The sequence below is a fragment of the Triturus cristatus genome, chromosome 12 (genome assembly GCF_964204655.1).
Source record: "Triturus cristatus chromosome 12, aTriCri1.1, whole genome shotgun sequence".
Taxonomy (NCBI): Eukaryota; Metazoa; Chordata; class Amphibia; order Caudata; family Salamandridae; genus Triturus; species Triturus cristatus.
In genome coordinates, this window is record NC_140595.1 from 27,180,527 (window position 1) to 27,200,765 (window position 20,239).

General features: G+C 43.1%; 1 protein-coding gene across 1 annotated transcript in view; it reads left to right on the forward strand.

Moving 5' to 3' along the window:
• The first annotated feature begins 719 nt into the window (after positions 1-719).
• Positions 720-20,239, forward strand: part of LOC146772277 (uncharacterized) — a 136,355-nt gene continuing 116,835 nt past the window's right edge. The window contains exons 1-2 of the mRNA XM_085639887.1: positions 720-867; positions 8,543-8,680. Of these exons, the coding sequence (XP_085496013.1) occupies positions 8,551-8,680 (130 nt within the window). The 5' untranslated portion in view covers positions 720-867; positions 8,543-8,550. The remainder of the gene's footprint in view (positions 868-8,542; positions 8,681-20,239) is intronic.

The window sequence follows — 20,239 nt, forward strand, 5'->3', positions numbered from 1 at the left end:
TTGTCAGACATCCCCGAAACAGTCTATCCCGCTGAGGCTCCACCTGCGAAAGCCCTGCAGGCGCCCCACTTCACCTATCAGATCACATTCCCAAAGTGGGGCTTGTTGGACCCTCAAGTTCATAGGGCCTACCACGGGGCCTTGGTGACACTGAAAACCTTTCCAATCAAACCTCCTCAACTGCTCTCAAGGGTCCCCAGCAAGTTCATGTCCATGGCTCTCCCTGCAAGTAGCGTCCTGGGAGCTCTTTAAAACACCCACCAATCTTCACTGCCTGGAGAAAAAAAATGTTGGAGCCCCCACAAAAGGAACTCATCTTTTTAATAATTATTTTATTACATTGGCAGCTTTAAATATATCTAACAGTTGCGTTATTTTATCTTCTTTTTCAAAATGCTACTGGCAGCCTGGCCTTCGGGCAGCAGGAAGCTATCCCGCGTGACTCTTGATCAGCATCTTTTTTTTTAAAGATTATTTGAAGCCCCCCCTCTTTGACATGTTTACTTTCCATAATAGAGGCGACGAGAATGATACTGGAGATGCTGCGCGGTTGCCAGGGGTTACTCTTCCAATGAGAGTTGGGGGTGGCAGTAGGTTGGGCCCTGTGGCCCTTGGGGTGCTCGGCCAGAGCCCACGGCACCCCGCCCGCACGGAGAAGATCACTTCGCGCAGCGGAGCGTATGACGTAACGCGCAATGCGTCCCACAAGCCAACCGGCCTGTACTGACGTCACGGGTGCGTCACTTCCTGCGGCCCAGCTCCCTCAGCACCGCGGCTCCGTTCGGGGTCTAAGACGTACCCGGTCTGCTTCGCCTGAGGAAGGGAGTTCACAGGGCTCGACCTCCACAGCCCCCGCAGGGGCTTGCGGTGAGTGAGACTCCGAGGGCGGCCCCCGCTGGAGGGGCGCCAGAGAGGGACACTTGTTTGTGCTGGTCAGTGGGTGTGAGAGTGCCTGCCACTGCTCCTGCCTGCTGTGTACTTGTTTGTGAACGAGGAGGGGAAGGGGTGGGGGGTGTTTACACGGCTGATGCCACCGCTGCGTGACAGGACAGCTTCCAGTGCCTCTATGGTGCTAGCTAACCAAGTGTGGGAGGAAGGCTTACACTAGCAATTCCTCTGTGGTATTGTGTGTTTGAGGGAAGCTTGCACTACAGGGCCTCTGTGGGGTCAGAACTGTGTGTGAGGGAAACTTGCACTGCTATTGCCTCTGTAGGGACTGATCTGTGCGTGAGGGAAGCTTGCACTAGTGTTGCCTCTGTAGGGACTGATCTGTGTGTGAGGAAGCTTGCACTAGTGTTGCCTCTGTAGGGATTGATCTGTGTGAGAGGTAAACTTGCACTAATGTTGCCTCTGTAGGGACTGATCTGTGTGTGAGGGAAGCTTGCACTGGTGTTGCCTCTGTAGGGACTGATCTGTGTGTGAGGAAAGCTTGCACTGGTGTTACCTCTGTAGGGACTGATTTGAATGTTACATAAGCTTGCCCTGCTGTAAGATTAGTTGTCCCTGCTAATGCTCAGATCGTACCTGTTCTGGTGTGAAGAAACCATGTATTAATATGATGCTGAACAGGTACCTGTTCTCTTCGTAAAGGATGTGTGTGTGTTAGGTTCAGATCTGGACGCATCTTCTGAAGTACTTTCAAGTTTAGGAAATCTCCTTGTGGATAGTGTAATGTTAACTTCTCATTCCCTTATCTCTCATATTGTTATTACTTTTAGAGACCATATCTGTAATTGTGTGCCCTATTCTGCATTCCAGTTGTGGGGTGTCCTGTGCAGGTCTGCAGTATTGTCGACGGTTCAGAGACTTCATCTTGAGATTGTATTTAGTTCTTCAGCCTTATCTAGAGTATTGATCCCTGTTTCTTAGGTTCATCTGGAGCCTTATCAAGTTTCTGAAGCCCCTTCTGAAATACTAATCTTAGAAACTTTAGCTTGTATGCTTATTTTGGAATGTCTAAAGAAATGTGACCAATTCTTGATTTACGCATCCCACCATTCCTCAACAACCATTTTACCATGGCCTTATGCCATGTTCGCATGACATAAATATGAGTAATTCTAAAATAAAAAATAATCCTTAAAGAACTTTAATTGGAAATAAGTGATCAGGAGAATTTATGCATTCTCCACTCAAATGTGCATTCATTTCGTTTTTGTAAATGGTGTCACACAATTATTTAACTTGATAATTTCCAGGTGATTTTGTTGATAGCACTTGCTAAACTTGACTAGCCGAAGCTGAAAACCTGTTGGCATAAAATCATAGAAAATTGCGCCATCAGCCCAGAATCTATCTGGGTAACATCTTGTGTTGCCTAATATTTTCCCAGTATTTGCAATGCGTGTTTCACAAAAGTGGGGCTACGGTGCAGCTGTGTTAAAATATTCAGATTCATAATTTTTCTTATAGTGCTCTATTCTCCTAATTAGACATGAGTCCAGAAATCCGTTTGTTATTCCATTATCAACAATCTTTTTTTTCAGGGGACCCCAGGCCTGCATCTTTGCCTACAAACTGTACCTCTCTTCTAAAACTAATCCCATAGTTAGTCACCTGAGCTGCGTATAATTATTCATTTTCTTGTTAAAGCTGTGTTTTTAGCCAATGTATGTAAAAACTAGAAACCATTTGTTGATCAGTTCTTCCAGAACGAATTGATTTTTAAGGTCTATACTCCTTCTTAAATGAAAGCTTCAAGGCCTTTCAAGAAATGCCCTACACGTTTTTTTTATCTGCTATACCCATAGGGACATTCTGTAGTCTTCTAGGTGATATCAGTCTTCTTTCTTTCATATTACAATTTTAATGCTTATGGAATGATCTCCCTCTCGAAATCAGAACAAACTCCTCGACAGACGCATTAAAAACAGAAGTCAAAGGATTACTGTTGAATAGCCTAATGCGACAATAAGCCAATAGCCTCTCAAAATAACTTTTACTCCTTGTGTACAACTCTGGCCTGCTGCGCTACTGAGCATTCGTTGCATGTGTAACCTATTATTTGGTGTATCGTTTTCTTTTGTACTTGCTTAATGTCTATAATTTGATCTACAGCGCTCTGATACACTAGCGGGTATTGTTTGTGCTATATAAAACCCTTCAAATAAAATGCTTCCTCTTCAGACGTCTCTTATAGTGGAGTGCTTCATTATTGTACTGATTATCCACTTCAAGGAATGATAGCCAGTGATTGTTTCCTTTTTATGGTAATACTAAAGAGAGAGCCCGTTCCAGCGTTGTCTGTGATTTGATTTAGTAGATCGTATTCAAGATTCCAATTGAACTTTGATGGACCTGAAACAAATTCTGCGACTTTGTCTTTCTCTGAATATACTTACTTTTTAAGACAAACCCATCAAATTTAGTTTAACTAGTAAACTCATCCACTCATGTTTTTGTGGTATGTCTGTTATTCCCTTCTGTAAACATAGCACTCTTCGTCAACTACCAATATTTTCTATATTTTTCACACATAGGGTAGTATTCACTGCAGTTCAAAATCTTTAATTTAATTTGCTCTACTTCGGCTTTAAGATCCTTCAATATTGATTACAATTTTATCTTAGTTTTTAATATCAGATATCTCAACTATCTGTTCAACCTTTTTTTTTTACCTCGCAAAAAAGACCTCAGCATCCGGGTATAAAAGTTGTTTATTCTTCTTAACTGTGGGATCTTCAAAATTGAACAGCTGTTTTGTGCAAGTTGTAACATTATTTGTAGTCATGGCAATAGCTTCATTCTTCAAATTATTAAAAGCAATATTGTAGCTTAATTGAATTAGAAGCGATGTATGAGCTTTTTGGGATCCACACATGCTATCTGTCTTTCAAACAAGCCCGTCACCTTCACATTATTCTCCCATTCCTGTAACTGAAACAGAGCAAGAGCAAACTATGGCGTAATCTGTTTGTAAAGTGACCCTGCTGTTATCAAATGTATTTTGGACATGATAGGTGCCAGTATTTTCCACAGTAGCAGATTGACGTTCACTCCCAATGCCTCCTCTACTCCTGTAGACCACTCTAAAATGTTTTTAAAGTAGATCAACAAGAGTAGGGGGAAAGGGGACTGGAACAGAGAAAAGACTGCTCCAGGTCTTGAATCTGGAATTTTCCTATTCTTTTTTCTAATGCAATTACTTGAATCTGGAATTTTCCTATTCTTTCTTCTAATGCAATTCTGTTCTGGCCTTCACCCTCTTCAGCTTCTGAAGAACACCCTCATGCATACAGTCAATTGTCTATTATTCAATTATACTTTAAAGAACAACTAATAATACTTATGCTTGATAACCCATGTTAACTCATACCCTGAAGTCGAGACATTAGCCCCTCTTTTAGTAAGCAAGGGAGTATAGTTTGTGTAAAGTGATAGTCCTATAACTTATTTTGTGCAGGTTTTCTTATCAACCATTTTTTGGGAGGTATTGAATATACATTGATATACATTGTCATTTAAGAATTAGTCAAGTTCTTAGTCGGAACACAAACGTGGGATTTTATCCTTTGAGAAGACAAACGTCTCACATCAAGGATGCGAAAATGTACCAATATTCAGTTAGCAAGAATGGAGCGCTGACACAAACTCAAAGCATGGACAGAGTGCATTGATAACTCAAGAGTTTTCTCCTTACTCAAGGTAGTCCAGGCACGAGACCACAAGCATAGACATGGTGTGCAAGAAAACTTGAGTCTCTTACCGTGAATGCTGTGACTCAAGACTGAAACCAAGAAGGAACTGAAAAGGGAAAATATGGTGTTTTCACAGGTTATGAAGATAAAACTCGGCTGCCATCCAAGAAAATCTTCTCTTCCATATGTTTTCCCATTGTCTGGCAACACTTTGTCACATCTTCCACTGATTATCTTGTTTTAAAGCTCAGAGTAACAATTCTAGATAGTACCACAGCCATGTTACCTATTTACCTGACAACCATTTGATCGATCGGAAACTTTCTGTTTAAAGATATTAATTTGTTTACCTCTCGGGTCCGTGTCACCTACTTTTAATAACTGTGCTGGGACACAGAAGTAGCCTTGTATTCCACGGAAAAGTCGTCTGTTATAACAGGGGGTATTTTCAAATAAAGTTGCCTATTTGTATGAGGAAATGATAACAGTAATTGTTTTTTAGCTCATCTTACAAATGTACAAGTAATTTTAGGAAATTGCTGTGTACCCAAAGAAAATGTACATATTGATATTAGCAACACTCAACATACCAAGGCCTTCAAAGCTGGTTGATATTTTTCAAACATGAAGTAATATGATCAGGTCTCTTTTCTAGCTAAAAGTTAATTGATAACTCAACCTCTACAGAAGAAATCAGAGTAATAAGGTCACATGAAGGGTGTCTTTCCACTCCTTTCTTCACTTTTTTGCTCATAAATGGGATAGTTTTTACATTGTATGTAATTTATTTCCCACTTTTCCCGAAGAGCAATAATTTATAAATCCTGATCAAGGAAATTGTTTTCTAATCAATCAAAAGCCTCTGCATTCCTTCAGTTTTACAGCATGCAATGTTAAATGTACTCTCACTGGGCACAATGTTGGATTTAAAAGCAACATTTTGTAACGATTACCGCTGCTCACAAATTTCAGTATGATACTTCAGTTATCTGAGTGTTTTGATTTTTAGCCTGCGTTTGTATTTGCCACTGATAGTTGTTTGATTAATAACAGTGTTGCTAGCTGTTTCATTTTCTCATTCAAAGTAAAGTTTGACCGAGGACAAAGCACTTATAAAGTTTGAGATACACATCGCAGTGATAGTATGTGTCTTCTACGCAGTTAAATGTTTTCCCTTTACTAAATATATATGTATTTCACAGTTCGTTTTTTTATCTATGAATTTATACTTTCTCCCAAAATAGATTCCAAATGGAACTAAACAATCACTTGATCCACATTCGCCTTTTCTGTTTTACCCCTGGTGAAGGAGCCCAAGGCAATATTTACAATGATCATCTTCAAGTTTCACAAGTTCAAGATATTTAAAAATATTTGTCCATAAATTGTTTAATATTCAACCGATGGTCTTAAAAGTATGTTTTAGAACCATTGTGATTATAGGTTTAGATGGACATGATATCAAATCGAGATAAAATACTAAAAATAAGTTTCCTATTTTTCACTTCAAATCCATTGTTTTTACTTATCACGTTATTTTGGCTCTCAATGAGTGGTACCATTTGTTTTTTTTCTGAATGACCCACCGCAGATTTTGGTGTGTTTAGGTTGGTTACTATTCTCTGTGCTCTTACTTATGTTTTTTGGTCACTTCTTCACGGTGTACTCTTTTGGCGCAGATCGAAAATGTTCTAGTTGTTTCTTTCATAACATTTTCTCGCTAATTGGATGCCTTTTATTGCATTCTTCATTGAGTTCAAAACCTCCTTTGGTGATATCGAGAGCACTGTTTTTTTAATAACAAACTTTATTGGTATTTTCTTTGTCTACATGATAACCACAAACAATAATGTATGAGTATATAGTAGAAAATAGTACTGAGAATCGTGAGTCATATCATGCAGTTTATTCGAAAGAGATCGCTGGTTTTAAAGGTTGTTCAGTTTGAATACAACTCTTCAACTTCTTTCATAAGTTTGTTTTCATTAATCATTTTTCATTAATTCATAAATTCAGATTTAAGAATTATCACTTCCATTTTGAATCCTACGGGTAACTTTAATGTAAATGGACTTTTTTCGTTTTTGTTAATGTCACTTTTTGTCCACTTGCTTTTTATATTTAACACCCTGGTTCACATCATTAGTAAAGCATTTCTTCATTTTTTGGTCATATTTTTGCTAACTCTTTGCTTGTGCTAGCAAGACCATTTTCTTCCTCACCTTTTCAGATGTTTGTGTTTCAACTTGCACAGTCTCTATTGCTGCACCCATATCAGTCGGAGGTGATCGTGCCAGCGTTCCATTTTAGAGTTTTTACTTCTGGCACTTTTGTATCTTTTCCACCTTTCTCTGTATGATTAACACCCACAATGTTCTGATTTATTTCTCGCCTTTATATTTCAAGTTATCCAAACGTCTTCCAAGTGGAATAGCTTAAATTTCATTAGAGTTAGTCAGTAGTCAGTTAAACTTATTATTTTAATTTTTTTTCATTAGGAGCAGATCTTAGCTTGTTGGAATATAATCCTCTGATTTTCCTAGAAACCTTTCAGAGAAAGAAATGGTAGATACAATGTGTGTCTTGAGTTTTTTGTTATTTCAATTCTGCATTATCTTTTCAGTTGAAGAGGTAGCTACTCTGAAAATGCTGTAATCTGTTTGACAAAATTGAGGAAAGAGGCATACCCACCTCCCATGAACTGAAAATCTATCTTGTGAAAAATCATCCGGTATGATTTCTTCACAGTGGTTTTTGTAGGTGCTGAATCATGTTATAGAACACAGCTGCTGAGGTGCCATCAATGAGGAACCCCCTCCCCCATTTTCTCTTCCTTCGAACTGATCTATTTTTTGTAATACGTTCTGCTCCTATGTCGTCTTTTTCATACAATAGTTTCTTTTTCAGCCCCCTTACCAGTTCCTATAGCTTGCCTAGCTGTGCTTTCTTTTCAAGAACGTTATTTATCAATCTCTGATCGTATATAATCTGTTATTTCGATGTCTGAATATTTCATATGCTTTGGAGCTCGCTATTATTTAAAACTAATCGGGCCATTTTGCATCCTTTTACTCAACTGCTTATAACAGTATGCTTTAAAATGTTATTGTTCTAAATGCAATGTCCTCCTCACTCCCTTCTCCCTTCGGCCATTCATTATTTGTTTGTGTCATCTGATCATTTGTGTTCTTGCACTCATCACTTTCTACTCCTCTTTTGTAAATGGCTAACTTGTTCTTTCTTCTTTTTAGCTGGGTTGATTGGGCCATTGTTGCCTCTACCTCATTGACTAGTCACTACATTAAGTGATGGGTACTAGGCTGCGTGTGCTCCCTCAGATCGCAGTCCAGCAATTTATAAATTCAAATTTATAAAGACCTCAATGTCTCAGAAAAAGAAGATGTAGGACATACCCATGCAGAACCTTCTGAGAGAGAATTTTCCTGGAAGAATAGGAGGATGAGAAGGGCAGAGGGAGCTTCCTTGTTTTCCTCCTTGTAAGCCATCCTCCCTAAACAGCTCCTTAAGACTCCATTGGGAAATACCATCTGCAGTTTTCTGAGGTCCAAACAGCTTTTGAGTGGTTCAGGCTATCTAGTAAGCGCGGCAATGCAGATCCATGAAGAATCATTTTGAGATTGATACAAAAATTTAAACAGGCAGTGCAATCTTTGCCTGGGGCCACATTATTGCAGGCCGTTCAAAAACCCATTGGTTCTTCTTGACTTTTTTCCTTGACGATGATGGATCGCCTATATTTACAAAAAAAGTCTTTTTTCAGGCAGGCACATCGCTGATATACTACTTTTTCATATTGGCAAAAAATGTGTCTTGCCTAATTGTCAAGAATCCTTACCCCCTTTACATGCCCTACTCTAAATTCTCTTACGATTACTTTTTTGCAGCAGGGAAAATGGCGCAAGGAGGAATCAAGCAGGAGCTGTTTGATGCCATAATGAAAGAAATGGTCGGAAGTTATGAAGTGTCCGAAGTACCTGGAGAAAGTTTGACAATGTTGACTGTTCCAGCAGTTCCAGCACCGGGTAAAGTAAATCTTTTCTAAGTCATAGCGCTGTTTGTAGGAGAAATTAAATCAATTAGTTTGAATTGATATATACAGAATTTTAGATGTCCAGAAGTAGAATGTTTTCCAGGGCATTACGAGAATACTCTAGACATGTTTCCTGAGTGAGTTCAGGTTGTGGCTCTTTTGTTTCAAACCACATCACTACATTAAATAAAACTGTCCGCAAAGTAAAGTGTGGCTCTAGAGGTGTAGGTATCCATAAATATAAAATCCTATTAGACTCTCTCCTTCGGCTCCTTGCACTGTGCTAATCACTTTTTTCTGAAGTATGAGGGTGTTGGTGCGACAGGGCCCACAATGGTTTGAGCTAGGTTTTTGTTTGGTTTATAAGTGGCCTCACTAAGAGGCAGAGTTTTTTGTTTTTGTTCCTTTTGCTCTGTCTGTAGTATTTGATGGCCATCTTTTCTCAAGCATTACTTTGAGCCACATGAATGTGAAGATACCCTGACCTCAGTCTGCAGATTAAAAACAGATCCCAATCTTGCTGTATCTGGGCACTTTAAGTCTAGAGAAAATGTATATATATTTTTCATAACGGAGCTTAATGCCGGCACCTAAAATGTATGAGCTCTAGTGGAGTTTTACTTGCCTCAACCATTGTTTCTTGGGATTATTTAAAGGTTTGGCTTAACAATTGGTCAGAGGTCAACAAAGTAAATCTCCTCGTTTGATTATGGAGCATGAATTAGAAGGGACAGGAATTGCATAAACCTGGGTTATGGACCCCATCTAAGGGGCTCCTAAACTCCTTATGTCACTCTCCAGGGAGATTCACAGGAAGCTGGGTCTTGGTTTTGATTGCTCACATGCGTGCTTGTCCCATCTTTGATCTTGTGGGACATGAGATTCCTGTGAACACCTTGCTGCACTCTGCCCCTCTAATCCAAATTTATCCCTGATGCTTGGTCTTATCTGCGGGCCACCAGTTTACAGTGGACCTTGAAGAGGACCCTAATTATTTAGTGGAAATGCTGTCACCTAAAACCAGCCAAGTACTTTTGATGGGGCTTGAACAATTGGTGGAGTCTTTTCCTGAGCATCACGTTACCGTAAAGGCTGAAAATGTGGTTAACAGCCATACTTCTTTTATAGCTCTTTAAGTTACCTTACTTGGAAGGACACCAGCTGAATTGGTCTCTTAAATTTGGTCTCCATTCACCTACTATTGAGGCTGGAGCGTGGACTACTGGTCGCGAGTGGCCGGAGATGATGTGAGGCCTCGGAGAGGCAAAATAAGCGGGGCGGCGGTGCGCTTGTGGCATCCCTGTTCTGGCTCCTCCTCTGTGTGGTGGATCGTCCTAGGATGCTGCCGGTGGCCCCGCACCACTTTCTGCCCATCGGATCGTGTGAAGCTGGCCGCGCGCACTGAGGCGTCCTCCAGCGGCTGCAACCTCGTCTTCTGTGGACCCCCCCCCCCGAAAGGTACTGATGGTGCGGGTTCGCTTCTGGGCCTCATGCAATATAGCACAGTCCGACAGTCTTCCTGGTCGGCATGCTGTGCCCCGTGGGAGCAGAGATGGTGCTTCCCTGAGCCCTGATAATGCGGCGCTATGCTTGGCTGCAGTGCGGTGTTGCTCCCCATTGAACTCTTAAGTTCTTAAGATGGCCGCCTGATAGGAGTTCACCTCAGTGACTCCCGGGTTTGGGACTACTAAATTTGTAGAATTCCAGTTGATTAACCCAGCCTCTCACCGCTTCCTTGATGATTTCCTGCAACCAATCTTCCTGTGAATTTTTACAACTAGATTGTACTGTTTACCTGTCTGGCGATGACAAACTGCATCTTGATGACCCTCCGACTTGCTGACCTCTACACGCCTCATCTGCAATGAACCCTCGGATGCTGATCTCGGCTGGTTCCTGGTCTCTTTTGGACACAATCCCGATGACTTGCTGACCTTTCTGCGCCTCATTTGCATCGGGCCCCCGGATGCTGATCTCGGCTGGTCCCGATTGCTTTTGTACATAGCCCTGACTTTTTCCCGCTGGCAACTACCGCTGCAATCTCTGCGACGGGCCACCTCGTCTGGCCGGGTCTCACAGCTCGGTTCATGGGGAGGCCTGTCCTTCGCGGACCCAGCCTGGTTTACCTCACCAGACTCAGACTTTGCTGTCCGACAGCTCGTGCCTCCAGAAGCTGATATTACTTCCCGGCTGCTCCAGTCTCCTGGTGCCACCATTTCTATCCGGCCGCTGCAGCCTCCTGACGCAGCCTCTACTTCCCGGCTGCTCCAGCCTCCTGACGCCGCCATTGCTCAATGGCCGCTCCGGCCTCCAGATGCTGCCATTGCTTAACGCCCACTCGAGCCGCCGCCTCTGATTTCTTCTCCTGCGCCGCATTAGCTCAGCCTTGTGTGACCCCGCTGCCTCCAGACTATTTCTATCTTGAGGTAGACGGCGGCTTCACAAAAGTTATCTTCACCTCACGGCTCCCTCGCCCTGGCTCAGTCGCACAGGCACAGCTGCCCAGATGCCCGCTCCCCTATCCTGTTAAACCGTTGATTAATCACCGCGGCCCACATCCTATTCTACATACGGCTTGCATGGGCATCCTATGGCCGGTTTTCCACGTTTCCACAGATCCGCTCTGTCGATAGGGTAAGTGGCTTTTGTAGTGGGGATGCCCCCCCTCCTTCTTGGATTATGATCGCAGGAATCTGGCTGTCTTTTTTTTTTTTTTTTTTGTTGTTGCTATGACCAGCCTTCTGAGACGCTGCCCTGGCATTTGTCTAAAACGGAGGTCTCCCACTATGACTGGCTGAGGCCCCAGCTCTTCACTACGCTCGGCCTGATGAGCTTTAACTTTTGACCGGCCGATGCTGGTGTGGTGCCTAGCTTCATCCCTGCTCCCCTAACTTTCATCGACTGCCGTCTATCTGCCTGCCATTTTGTGACTTTCTTTTTTTGCTCTCATGCAAAATGGCTGCTCTCTGTTGCATTTCTTGCTCCTGGAACTATTTCTTTTACTGGCTCTGTAACCTGGGCTTGTCTACCGCCTTTTAATTGCCACGACTATCTCAGCTCCCCTAAAACCTTTGTTTATAGTAACAGAGAAAGCAGATTCTTGTTCTAACCTTGAGCACCATCTAGTGGCCGCAATTAGTATCCAGAGGCTAGCCAGTTCATCCCTATCACAGGTGATGGGTGTTTATTTACCTGTGTTTTGATAGGTGCTTCATTACCAATGTTTTGAGTTAAAAAAAAAACGGATTTGCTTTTGCCTTTGCTGATGTTCCTAAATCTTAATCATAACTATTCATGGCCACCCTATTTTTCTGTCCCTACTCTTTGATGTCGCCTATCTTCAAAATGGCGCCGGTCAGGCGATTTCAGGTTGACGCCCTGTGTGGTCCACAAAAGGTGAGCAGAGAGGCCGACTGGACATCAGCCATTGTTTTCTTCCTCATCTTGTTTTTCTATGTTTTTTTTGTAAACAAACTTTATTCGTCAAAGACACATTCAGCGAAGCTCTGTGACCCAGAGACTTCAACCACATCAAGAGACAACATACCAGCTTTGCTATTTTTCTCATGAAATATCATATAACGACTACAAAAGAGACCTGCAGAACCAAGGCAGTCCCCTCCCTTAAAAAAAACATATAACCACCCCCCACCCCACTCCCCCACCCATCGCACTGTCCATCCAGTCAAAGCAGCAAATCTGTACACGACTACTATTCTGTTCTCTCCATGACCCATAACCCCCAGACCCGGCTGCGCCTGGTACTCCAGTGTGCCATGCCCCTTTAAAGCTTTGTTTTTCTATGTTTATTGAATGGTTGGGCCCCGGATGTTTGTGATCGCCATTGGCGTAAATCCTGAGTAAACCCTGGGAATCGAGCCTATCAAACCAAGCTACTTGCTTCATATTGCTAAAATATGATATAATATTATAATATTAATCTAATATTGCTCCCCTGTTTTTGGATTTTATCTTTTGCTTTTTGAGGTTTGTGTTTGTTTACGTATTTAATTTTGCTCCAATTTTACGATGTAATCTGTTTTGCTACCTAATCTGCTCTTGATTTTTAATTCCTCCCTTGATTATCCTTCTCCCCTATTTTATCGTGTTTGTTTACCTATTTAATGTGATCCATATTAGCACTGGAATCTGCTTTTACTATCTGATCTGCGCCTGACTGTATTTCCTCGCTTATTTGCCCCCTTGCTTGATTCATCTTATCTACCGTGCTTGTTTTACCTTCTCTACCCTACTGAACATCAGTGATGTAATTTCTTTTGCTATCGAATCTGCTCCTGGTTTTATTCCTCTCTTGCTTAACACTACCTCCTTATCTTGCCCCCGAATTTTCAACCCCACACTCTCCAAGCACCCCCCCCCCCCTGGCTCCCAATCCTCCTCTCCTCCTCTACCCCCATCTCCTTTAACTTCCTTCTCTTTACTCTGTCTCCGTCTCACGTCCACCCAACATGCCCCTTCCCAGCACTGACCATCACCCTCAGGACCATACCCTCTCTAAACACGGCCCCAAATCCTGGACCATTCTCTACCCCCCAAATCTCTCCAAACACGCAAGGAAAAATTTCAAACTTAAACTCCTCATCCGCAACCCTGAAACACTCATTGCCGATAACTACCTCAGCCTCATCTCCCCCATTATTACCAACTACATCATCTACTCCAAAAGCCCTTCCAAATGGAAGAGCATCTTCCTTCAACACCTCCCTATCTCTAAATCAACCAAAATACCATATGGATTTAAAATGTCCACCGCTCCCCCCCAGCATTTCATGATGATATTGATATCTCCATCTTCAAAACAGGTAACATCCTCATACAAGCCTCGCCATCCCACCTATCTACCTTTGAACACCACTTTAGCACTATGTCTCTCCTCCTTAACCACCCAGCGCCTAACGCTCCTCCTCCCCAAACGAACAGAACCCCTCAAACCTCTTCCTCCCCCCCCACTCTACCTCCACTCTCAACCTCCAAAAATTGACTTCACCATCTCCCTCCCTGGCCCCCCCAATTACCTACTTCTCATCCCCCACTTATCTCCCTCTCTTCCCCCTAACCCCCTTAACCCTTACTCCTCAGACCCCTCCTTGAATAACGGTAGCCCCAAACTCCTGTCACCTACTTATCATTCCCTTCCCATGACCCAACCTCCCCCTGTCCCCCAAACCTCCCTCCCCCTGACCCAGCCATTCACTTACTCCACCGTCTTTTCCCCGCAATCACCTATCGCAACTCCTCACCCCCCTACTCCTACCAATCCCATACACTGTCTGCTCCTCCCCTTCCTTTCTACCCGCCCCACTCAGGCTCTACCTACCCAACCCCGCACCTCAACCCCCAATAAACTCCCATCTCCCTCACACCCCCTCACCCAACCCTCAATAATCACACATCCCCATCACACCAATATATTCGTTTCTCACTCACTTCATGCCCTTTTATCCTCTCTGACCACATCACCTGAAGATTTCTGCCCCCTGTATAACCTAACCCCTCCACTCACACTTAACAGCTCTGCCAGCCATCACTCCATACCTACTACCCTATCACCCCCCTCACACAGCAGGCCTCCATCCACAACTAATCACGACCACTCCCTATCCCCAGACCATTCTCCTCCCACCTCGTACGCCCCTTCATTCTTTTCATGTACCCGGAATACCCCGAGCCTACACAACACTGTACTCGTCCTACCTACTTTAACTTCCGAACCCCTCACTCCTCCCAGCCCCGTCACCCCTCACCCAACACCATCTACCACATCTCCCCCCTCACACACTAGTCCACCCTCTGCAAATAACACAGACCACGCACTCCCGATACCTCCCCTCTCCTCAATTGCCCAGCTCCTACACAACATTGAATGTGACCTATCTAATTTAACTACGGAATTTGCCCAACTCAGAAAAGATTTCTTCGTCCACAGCACCAGAACCCTCCCTCACCATAAAACCACCATCCTCCCTCCCTCAAACATCCCCAATAACAAACACAACCTTTGGAGATCACTCCCTCTCCGATGCCGTAAGCATAGACCTTTCCGCACCTCTAACCATCTCTCCCCGTCCGACCTCGCCGACCTATGTAACTCCTACCTTCCTAATCTGCCAACCACCAACCCTCCACTCCCCTATGCCCCCTTCCCTGTTATCATAAGGACAAATAGAACCCCCTCCTCCCCCACTTCCCCCAGACCACCACCCCAACTTTCGCTGATCCACTCTTGCCCACCTTTCATACCCAACCCCACACCACTGAAATGCATGCTAGTTAACTGTCGCTCCGCGGTCCTACACGCCACAGAAATCTTGGAAACCATCCTGAGTGAATCCATTGATATTGCATTCCTCACTGAAACCTGGCTAAATGACCACTCAACAAGCATACTTGACGTTCTCTCCTCCCCCGGGATACTCTAGTCTTAGAAAAGACAGACCTAACAGAGTTGGGGGAGGGCTAGCCATTATCTTCAAAAAGGAACTTCAGATTTCCCTTATCACTAACCCAGGCTACTCCTCATGCGAATACCTGGAAGCAGAACTGTTAACTCAAAACTCCCTCCCAATTCGTCTACACAACATCTATCGCCCCCCGGGACCACCACAGCCCTTCATTGAGGACTTATCGGATCTACTGGCACAATCAGTATTATACAACTCAAAAAATCTCTTTCTTGGGGATCTTAACCTCCATTGGAATGATACCAATGACCCCAACATCTCCCTCCTCACTACACTTCTTGAAATCAACTAATTCAAACAACTATGCAATCTCCAACTCACACTAAAGGATCCATACTCGACGTCATTCTGTCCAACGATGATCTGACCTCCGTTACCAATATCATCCCCACTGACTGGTCCGACCATCACCTTATACTGTTCACCATTGCTACCTCAGCAAACCTCCCCGCCCCTAAAACTACCAGACCTAAGAAATTGACCAGAAACCTAAAAGGCATCCCCCAGGTGTTCTACAATCGAAACTCCAAGCTCAACTTCTTCTCATTCCCCCCTCCCAAAATGCGAATGAGCTCACTGAGCTATTTAACAATACTGTTACAGATATTCTTGACCAACTAGCCCCGCCTAAACTCAAAAACCAAAGAAACACCCCCTAAAACTCTTGGTTTAATACAGAGATAAATAATGAGAGACGGGCACTCAGCCTGTCGGAAAGAACCTGGAGACACCATCCCTCACCCTCCCATCTTGCACTTCTCAGACATGGTAGATCCACTTACAAAAAACACATCCTCAAGGAAAAGGCATCCTTCTTCCGCACTCAACTTGACCGTGCCAAAAACAGACCCAGAGAACTCTTCAAAATCATCCGAAACCAAACTTCCCCCGCACCTCCAAATATGACGGCCTCATCAGACAGATGTGAAGAAATTGCCCACTTCTTCTCGGACAAAATTGACCAATCCTTCCTTCCCACACAACTATCCTCCAACTCCCAATCCAATCTTGTCCTCACCTCTAATGCCTACTCCACATTCCCCCTTCCAGGCGACACTTTCTCTCCTCTGCCCTCTATCCTACCGCTCCCCAGTGAGCCTCCTCACCCACCCATTTACATACCTCCCCACCACTCCACAGACCTCTTACCTTCCACATCTCCAGTAACCAACTCCCCTAAATCTCAACTTAAGAACAATGCCTCCTTGCTCAACTTTCTCCCCGTCACTGAGCTTGAAGTCCTCAATATAATTTGGCAATCTAAAACCGTCCTCCCACACAAGACCCAATACCCTCCAACCTTGTCCCTGCCCTTAAGCACATCATCACCCCATTCTGGACCCAAATCATCAACACCTCTCTCTCTCTCCACGGGCTGTGTCCCCTCCTCCCTTCAGCTTGATCAAATCTCGCCCATAATCAAAAACCCCAATGCTGACCCCAATGACCTAAATAATCTCCGCCCCATCACTAACCTCCCTCTTCTCTCAAAGGTACTTGAAAAATGTGTCCTACTACAACTAGACAAACACATAGAAAACCTTCTCGACCCCTTTCAATCTGCCTTCAGAAAAGGCTGCAGCACCGAAACGGCAATGCTCAATGTCATAGATGACATCCATCAATCACTTGACAATGGCGAGACCTGCCTTCTTATACTTCTTGATCTCTCCGCAGCATTCGATACAGTCAACCATTCAGCCCTACTTAATGTGCTTAGGACCCGTTTCGGCCTTCATGGCACCGCCTACAAATGGTTCATCTCTTATCTACAACACCATACTCAGCAAATCAAAATTCAAAACTGTGTCTCTACCCCCACTCCTGTCTCCCTTGTTGTCCCCCAAGGATCTATTCTCTCTCCCTCCCTCTTTAACCTCTTTATGGAACCCCTCACCCTCATTCTTAACCAAGCAGGCATAAATTATCACCTCTACGCCGATGACACCCAAATCTATTACAAGATTAAAACTCATGCTGACATCTTACACCTGAACAACACCCTTACCAAGATCCAAACCTGGTTCCATTCCAGTCATCTCAAACTCAACCCTAACAAAACCGAAATCATTCTCTTCTCCCCCAAAAATAACCCTCTACCCGTTCAATCATGGATCCCTGACCTCAATGCACTCAATTGCTCACTCACCCTGTCCAACTCCATCAAATCTCTTGGCATCACTATCGACAACACCCTAACCCTTAATGTTCACATCAAAAACTCTGCCAAGGGAGCCCTCTTCACTCTTCGTCACCTCAAGAAAATCAAACCATTCATACCCACCGATGATTTCAAACTCGTAGTTCAGTTGCTTGTTCTGTCACATATTGATTATGGTAATGCCATCCTTAATGGAATCCCCAAGGTACACCTAGCTCCAATCAAAGCTGTGCTCAACCTTGCTGCCAGGTTCATCACGAACTGCAAACGCTTCGATCATATATCCCCGGCTCTCAAATCTCTTAAATGGCTCCCTATCGAAGGCAGATCTGCCTACAAAACCACCTTCATTACTCATAAAGTCCTCCACCAAAACACTCTGCATTACCTCTCAAAGAAACTCCACACTGCGGGCTCCACTCGACCTCTGAGAAGCACCAACACCCTACTCCTAATCCCACCTCTGCATAAAAAGAAAGCTCCACAATCTCGCTCCTTCTGGCAATGTCCCTATTATCTGGAATGCCCTCCCAAAAAAACCTGCACTGTAATCCCTCCTATTCTAGTTTCAAAAAAGACTTCAATACCCACCTCCTTAATTATTATTGGTGTTCCTAACCTGTGTCTTACTCTTGATTTCTTATCTATCATACTATATTTGTTCAGTAATATATACCCTGTTCTCCTGTTTCACCATTTACCTAATTACTTAAATGTATAGCTCCTGACCCTGTTTATTTATCTTGATTTGTATAATGCTCCTGTTGTTTGTACTTTGTATATTTCAAATTTTTCTTGCGCTACCTTTCATATGCTTTTATACCCTATGTGCCTTATACTATCCTTATCTTGTAAAGTGCTCTGATACCTCTGGGTCTAGCCAGTGCTATATAAAACCTTCAAAATAAAATAAATTAAAGCTATGCCTTAAAACTCATTTCATGTCTCTGTACACTTGACTCAAAATGTAGCCACGTTTTTGAAACAAACATTCATCCCGTCAGAAGGAATAGCCTTGAATACTACACTCAGAAAACACATTTTTCTGTGAATAAAATTACATGCATAAGTTGAATATTTCCTAAGAAGAACAACTGGGCCAGTTGTTAGTTAACTTGGGCCGATCCTCCTTCACCGTGACCCGATCTTCCTTCCCCTTGGCACTTGTCTTCAAGATCCAGGCACAAGCATTAGCTCCTGCCTTGTCATTAATTATACATCTGTACCTAGCCACAGAATGCTTCCTAAATCAGTATTTCCCATACTGTGGATCGCGAGACACTAGTGGGCCAAGAGCCTGTTTTTGTTGGGTGTCAAAAGTCTAAGCAATAAATAAAGATGCCTTTTTCCTGTATTGATCTTGTCGCAGTTACTGCGCTTCAAGGACAGGAGTCAAATGTGGGACTATGTTCTTCTGACAATTTGCTGTTTATTTTTATTAACATGGGGACTGGTGTTTACAAGATGTAACTTTCTTGTAATGCACAGCAAAAGGCAAACACCTGTCAAGTAACGGGACACATTCAACAGTTAGGAAACCAAAAATGAAGGATTTTTTTTTTAAACTGAAGTGTGATGGAAACAAAGATTTTAATAAGATCAAATGAATCAAGACACTTTACTATATTCAGAAATATTCACTGAAACCTGACTTCCACACATTATAATTTGTGTGCTAAATATTTTAAAGCTGAATGCCTGTGCAAATGTTGTGGCCATTTCAATAGAAAATGTGTTTTCTATTAAATGACAGTGCACTCGACACAATGCTTAAGGTGCGTTAAAAAAAAATTGCCCGCCACATGTCTTTTAAAGCTAGGGCAGCGTTTTGAAAAAGTTTGGGCAGCACTTTCCTAAATGATTCATCATGTTGTAATCAGTCTTCATTTAGCAAAGCAAACCTCTCATACCACCTCCTTATCATAGACTAGGTTATAGAACCTGTAACACTTCCAAGATGTTTTAGATCGTTGCAGGCTGCCAGCTTACAGGATCTCACCTTGGACATGAGAAGAGCACAACCTTGTTGCCTATTGGAGATTGACTTTTGTCGGCTTGACATGTGATAATATCAAAATGGGGTAACCCAGTATCAGACATGTGAGGCAGACAGCTGTCCTGATTTTGCCGGACGTGTCTGTTTTTTCAGTATGACTGATATGTTTTTTTTTTCATGAACTGGAGGAAATGGCCTACAAAACCCTCAAAGCTCTCTACACTGAAAAACCTAGGTACCACGCAAACAAACTTTCAAAAGCTGGTAGAAAGAGGCCTTTGTGAAGCTCAAGCAAATTTTTCCTGATTCCACCCAAATTTAAGAAAGAGAAAAACCACTTACTTGTTCCTTCTCTGGGAATACACTTCAGAAAAAGCCTTAAACAACTACTCAACACATAGCTGACTCCTACCTCCTAAAATATCCAATGTCCCTGGATATACCCCCCAACTCCAAAGAGCTTGAACATATCTACCTCTGAATAACTGCATTTACTCCTCCATCCTCTGTAACATCCTACCATCTCTACTTCTGAACTATTTTGTCCATGTACTACACCATATTTTGTATATTTTTATCCTGTAAATTTCTTTTATGTACTCCTGTTACTGTTGCTGTGCAACTCTGTAAAGCTCTCAGATACCTTTGGGTCTAGTTCCCGCTATATAAAATTCAAAAATAAATAGACAACTAAATAAATGCACTGCGTTTCAGAGGTGGCCTAGGGCTGGGGCACCTCCTAATAACAAATAGAGAACTTCCAGTTATCTATGACGTGTGTTACATGAGATCCATGATCCTACTGTTGGTTCTGCCAGGGCCCAGCTCCTTTGCTGCCCCACTGAATGTACGGAGATGGCACTAAGCTTGCAGTTTGGTTGTAAGAAGGTAGACTTGTTCAGTCAGTAGTTC